We start from the raw sequence: 6,304 nt of genomic DNA on the forward strand, positions 1-6,304 counted from the left end.
GTGGGTTTCGATGCTTGGATTTCTTTTCTACGGTACCTGACAGGGTGACCAGATGTCCTCTTTTTACAGGAACATGTCCTCTTTTTTAGCCTCCTGTCCTGGAAAAGATCTAAAATGTCCTCCTTTTCCCTGTGCATATTTTCTCTGCAGTCATTTGAAACTGAGATCCTAGTTGAGAACAAAGTACTTATTTCTGGTTATCACCTGCTTAATGGCGTCACTTCCTGCTTAATGGCATCACTTCCTGCTTAGGGCACAATCCTAAGCAGGTCTACTCAGAAGTAAGTCCTATTGTGTTCAATGGGACTTACTCCCTGGAAAGTGAATGTAGGATTGCAGCCTGAGTCGCTTCTGGCCCTCAGCAGGTGCCATGAATGCTATTCAACGCATAGCCTTTTCATAATTAATAAATTATATGCATGAATTGCATGTAATAGTTTTAAATTTAATAACATGTAATATAAGTTTAAATTAAGCACATGAAATCAATATGCGAGTGTTTTTAGCTTTTATTTTGTCATATCCTGCATTTTTCTTGGATGTCCAACATAAGAACATAAGAACAGCCCCACTGGATCAGGCCATAGGCCCATCTAGTCCAGCTTCCTGTATCTCACAGCGGCCCACCAAATGCCCCAGGGAGCACACCAGATCACAAGAGACCTCATCCTGGTGCCCTCCCTTGCATCTGGCATTCTGACATAACCCATTTCTAAAATCAGGAGGTTGCGCATACAAATCATGGCTTGTACCCCGTAATGGCTTTTTCCTCCAGAAACTTGTCCAATCCCCTTTTAAAGGCGTCTAGGGTAGACGCCAGCACCACATCCTGTGGCAAGGAGTTCCACAGACCGACCACACGCTGAGTAAAGAAATATTTTCTTTTGTCTGTCCTAACCCGCCCAACACTCAATTTTAGTGGATGTCCCCTGGTTCTGGTATGATGTGAGAGTGTAAAGAGCATCTCCCTATCCACTCTGTCCATCCCCTGCATAATTTTGTATGTCTCAATCATGTCCCCCCTCAGGCGTCTCTTTTCTAGGCTGAAGAGGCCCAAACGCCGTAGCCTTTCCTCATAAGGAAGGTGCCCCAGCCCCGTAATCATCTTAGTCGCTCTCTTTTGCACCTTTTCCATTTCCACTATGTCTTTTTTGAGATGCGGCGACCAGAACTGGACACAATACTCCAGGTGCGGCCTTACCATAGATTTGTACAACGGCATTATAATACTAGCCGTTTTGTTCTCAATACCCTTGCTAATGATCCCAAGCATAGAATTGGCCTTCTTCACTGCCGCCGCACATTGGGTCGACACTTTCATCGACCTGTCCACCACCACCCCAAGATCTCTCTCCTGATCTGTCACAGACAGCTCAGAACCCATCAGCCTATATCTAAAGCCTATATCTATATCAACATTTTGGGGTGCCTTGTTCTCTTTTGTGGTTATGACATCTGGTCACCCTGCTACCTGGAGATGCTGCAACGGACTGAATCTGGGACCTTGTATGCATAGCATGTGCTCTAGTCCTGAGCCACACCCCCTTCCCAATATTGTCCAGGAAACATCTAGTATAACATATCATTATGAACGACGTTAATGGGTTTGTGACTAAAAGTATTAGCGGATGAACTGATTTTTTAAGTGCAAAATTTGGAGGGGGGGGGAGGAAATGATCAGTTGCTTTTTCATGCTAGAATGCCAGCTGGTCTGGTACAACTCTTTGTGACAAGCAAAGAATTCAGCAGGCCTTAACTACCTTTAATGCTAGTTGGGGTTTTTGTTAAACAAAATATTTTGTTAAGGCTTTTGTTAAACAAATGTTAATGGCCCATGAACCTCCTTGATGACTGATGGGAGGGTCAAACTTTTGACAGTCAAAAGTGTGTGTACAGCATGCAGTTCTCTGGCCCTCTGTGCCAGCTATCAGAAACAAGGCTTGAATGTTAGCAGAGAAAGGTTAACTATAGTCATAGGTTCAAACAGCTTGGAGGCAGGCTGTGCAGCATGGCCTTTCCCAGTTTGAAGAGACACTTGGCCAAAAGTCTGAGGCAAAGAGGCAAAGAAGGAAGGCCCATAGCCAGGGAGACAGACCAGGGACAGACTGCACTTGCTCCCAGTGTGGAAGGGATTGTCACTCCCGAATCGGCTTTTTCAGCCACACTAGACGCTGTTCCAGAACCACCATTCAGAGTGCGATACCATAGTCTTTCGAGACTGAAGGTTGCCAACATGGAGTCATAGGTTCATACAGCTTACCTATAAGCTAGAACAAGACCAGTGACAAACTCCATGATGGAGCCAGAGTTGTTGTAGTTAGGGAGAGGTTAGAAAACCACTAGGTATGACTCCCATTAGTTATTCTCAAGTTCCCATGGCTGCTTCCTTTTTCAAACTAACATGCTAAACTTTGAGTGGAGGGGTGGCCAAGTATGGGTTTCAGCTATCTCTCAAATGTGGCAATTGGCCTGAATACCAAAAGAGCATTTCTGAGACACTGACAAACTCTGGGACAAAATTGATGTGAAGCGGCCTCTTATTGGTTGAGCCAGTTCAACACTGCCTGCAGCACAACAGACACTAGTAGTGGCTCTCTGGCATAGAGAGAAAGAGAGAGGGGGGGGGGCTTTCCCAGAGGACGCTGCTGCTGGGGTCAGGATAGAACCTGTGGCCTTCAGCATGCAAAGCAAATGCTTGATGGAGCTGCAACCCCATACCAGGTTGTCCACTGGCAAGCTCTACCATCTCCTTCTGGCAACTAGGCCTCAGTGGCTGCACCACAGGCTGTTGTTTGCCAGCAAAAGTGATTGCCTCCTTTCTGAGCGCAATGGAATCATTTCTGGGAATAACTCGAGCTCTTTGCACTGCGCAGCTTCTGCTGCCTGTAAGCATTTTAAATATCAGTCACTGCAGCAGAGCAAATATCCTCCCCATTGATTTCTTAACACCCACAGAGCCAGAAGTGCTTGCAAAAATGCACAGAAGAGCTTTGGAGATGGCAGTCGCATCAACATGCTCAAGCGACAAAAATGCACACTTTGTGCTTGCTTATGAACACTTCACCCCAAGCACTGTCAGTGGGAAGGTCTGGTGAGGAATCTGGATGTGATTATGGCACGTTGCAGCCCACCTGCTGCTGGGTTACTGCAAGGTACTTTGGGGGAAGAAGGAAGGTGGGACTCCATTCTTCATTCTTATGAAAAGGGGCAGGGGAGGGGGGAAAAAAGAGAGTATGTGTGTGGAGGGGGCAGAACTGGTGTCTACCTGGGTACAGCCAGCCTGGTTGCTTCCTTGTGTTTCTGAGGGAGACACCAGGGTCTCATGCCTGGGAGCCACGTGTGGCAGGGGTTGTGACTGCACATAGAGAGTCTCCATGTGTACATCTGCATGAGGCCAAGCTCTGTGCGAACCTTTGGATGGACTTGTGGTGGGGCCAGAAGGCGAGATCCTATGCCCCCCCCATAGCTGTGTAGATGAAAACCCATGAAAACCCACAAGAATCTCTCAGCTATAGAGCAACTGAACAGACCGTCAGGTGACTGTGCAGAAGGAACTGTGGGGAGGATTTTAAAGTTTGCAAAAAGCCCTCCTTTGCAACACAAACATCATGAGCAGTTTTCAAGGTGAACTTCTGGAGAGGATGGAGGTGTTGAAAAGGGGCGGAAGGGGAAATAAGGGCCCATGGCTGATTCATTTTTGAGGCAGGGGCTGGGGAGGTGACGCCTTTAAGCAAGGCAGGTGCTGTGCCTGCCAGGTGGGACTTTGAGGAAGGCTCCTTGCTTTGTCTGCAGACCCCACCATTGCCGAGAAACAGGTTGTGTCCTTCGCTGCTACGTGACCTCAAGAAAGACCTCAAAAAGGAGGGAGGGAAGGTGTGTTCAGTAGGTTTCATGCATCAGAAATTGGTTACTTGTGTTTCATGAAGTGGCCCAAGTGAAACCCGAGTGCAGTCTGGTGTCTTCGTTGAGGGCTAAACAGAATGGGTAAATAGAATGCCAGATGCAAGGGAGGGCACCAGTATGCTTGTGTTCTATTGGAAATGCCTGGTTCTATTAGAAATACATTTGTGTAATTGGTTTGTGGAACTCCTTGCCACCGGATGTGATGATGATATCTGGCCTAAATGTCTTTCAATGGGGACTGGATAGATTGATGGAGGAAAAGTTCATCACAGGTTACAAGCCATGGCGTGTATGTGCAACCTCCTGGTTTCAGAATGTGGGCTATCTCAGAATGCCTGATGTGAGGGAGGGCACCAGGATGCAGGTCTCTTGCATGGTCTGGTGTGCTCCCTGAGGCATCCTGTATCTCCAGGGGACAGGAGGCTAGGGTGGAAGGGCCCTGGTCCTGATCCAGCAGCACTCTTCTTAGGTGTTATGCAAGAAAGAGCCAGGCATGTGTAGCAGGTGGACACTCAGGCCATTTTCTTTAGGAAAACCAAGCAGTACAAAGAAGTTCCAAATGCCCTCCTTCTCCTCTCCTCCGCATCCAGTGGCAAAGGGGGTGCAGTGGGTCTCGGTGGCTTCTCCTGATGCTGTGCTCCGAAGTCCCCAACGCTGCAGCCACTCAGTCGGAGTCTCCAGGGTCCGGGTAGCCGTGGTAGGCATAATAGCCATAGTCATAGCCGTAGAGGTGGGGGTCGTGGTCATAGCCGTAGAGGTGGGGGTCTTGGCCAGAGGCATAGGGCTGGGGGTCGTGGTCAGAGCCATAGTCAGAGCCATAGGGGTGGGTGTCTTGGTCATGGGCGCGGGGGTCTTGGGCAGAGCCATAGTCAGAGCCATAGGGGTGGGGGTCGCGGCCCTGGGCGCGGGGGTCTTGGCCAGGGCCATAGTCAGAGCCATAGGGGCCGGGGTCCCGCCGGGGCTGGCTCACAGCGGGGCCGTCCTCGGCCTCCAGCTCCTGCGGGGAGGGCGCGGGCGGCGCGGGCGGGGGCGCGGGGGGCGCGGGCTTCCAGGCGCCGCAGCAGCGGCAGCAGCACCCGCAGCAGCAGCCGCAGCAGAAGCAGCAGCCGCACCAGCAGCCGGTGAGCAGCCCGCAGAGCAGCAGCGCGGCGCGCGCGCAGGGCGAGGCGAGGGCGAAGTAGAGCGGCACGTTCTCCTCGCCGAAGTCGGCGGCCACGCGCAGCCCCTCGGAGCCGTAGCGGTCGTAGAGGCGGCGGCGCCGCGGGTCGCTCAGCACGGCGTGCGCCGCGTTCAGCTCCTTGAAGCGCTCCGCCGCCGCCGCGCTGCCCGCGTTCTTGTCCGGGTGGTGCCGCAGCGCCTGCCGCCGGTAGGCCGCCCGGATCTGCGCCGCGCTCGCGCCCTTCTCCACGCCCAGCACGCCGTACAGGCTCTGCCCGCTGCGCGACAGCGACCGCTCCCTCTTCGGCCCCATCGCCGGCGCGGCGGGACCCCGCCCGGGGGCGCCCTCCTCCTCCGCTGCGCGCTCCCCCGGGAGTAAGCCCCGCGGGCTCTCATGGGACTGGCTTCTGAGCAGGCAGGCGTAGGAGTGGGCTTTCGGCCTCCAGTCCTGTCCACACTTTCCTGGGAGTAAGCCCATTCATTCTAACGAGACTTACTTCTGAGTAGACAGGCATACGCTTGGGATCTCAGGCTACCTACCGACCTCTCCGCTTACCCGGGAGTAAGCCCTATTGGCTACAGTGGGACTTAACTTGAGTACACAGGCATAGGATCGGGCCCTCAGGCTGCAATGCTATCCACACTTTCCTGGAAGTAAGCCCCATGGACTCTAATGGGACTTCCTTCTTAGTGGACGTGCATAGGCTTTGGCTGTGAGGCTGCAACCCTATCCACACTTTCCTGGGAGTAAGCCCTATTGACTCTAATGGGACTTACTTTTCAGTAGACATGCATAGGCTTAGGCTGTGAGGCTGCAATGCTATCACACTTTCCTAAGAGTAAGCCCCAGTGTACACAATAAGACTTACTTCTGAGTAGACATGCATAGGCTTGTGCCCTCAAACCTATACAGATTTGCCCCCTACCCTGCATCACCCCTCCCTCTATCCCATTGTTATAGAATAAAAATGGGGGCAACCAGTTCTCCTTCTTGTTGATAGAGATCTAGGGTCCAATCCTATCTAACTTTCCAGTGCCAGTGCAGCCACAATGTTCCCTCACCTTGAGGAGGCCTCCATGACCCCCCCCCCCCCCACAGCAGGATGCAGTCCATGCCCCATTGGCACTAAAAAGTTGGATAGGATTGGGTCCTTAGATTTATCAAAAAATGTATACTCCACCTTTCTGATTTAAGGTAATGCCCAAGACACCTTACAGATCAAGTTACAGTTAGTCAAATAAA

The 6,304-nt window shown here is 51.6% G+C and overlaps 1 protein-coding gene across 1 annotated transcript; it reads right to left on the reverse strand.

The window, feature by feature from the left end:
* Nucleotides 1-4,567: 4,567 nt before the first annotated feature.
* LOC136651268 (dnaJ homolog subfamily C member 5-like) lies at nucleotides 4,568-5,374 on the reverse strand. The gene has a single exon (XM_066627502.1). It carries the CDS (start codon nucleotides 5,372-5,374, stop codon nucleotides 4,568-4,570), a length of 807 nt encoding a protein of 268 aa, XP_066483599.1.
* Nucleotides 5,375-6,304: the final 930 nt, after the last annotated feature.

This window comes from Tiliqua scincoides, chromosome 5 (genome assembly GCF_035046505.1).
Source record: "Tiliqua scincoides isolate rTilSci1 chromosome 5, rTilSci1.hap2, whole genome shotgun sequence".
Classification (NCBI taxonomy): domain Eukaryota; kingdom Metazoa; phylum Chordata; class Lepidosauria; order Squamata; family Scincidae; genus Tiliqua; species Tiliqua scincoides.

Bases quoted from the DNA above. Each gene is read 5' to 3' on its own strand.
- LOC136651268 (XM_066627502.1), bottom strand. From the start codon at position 5,374: ATGGGGCCGAAGAGGGAGCGGTCGCTGTCGCGCAGCGGGCAGAGCCTG.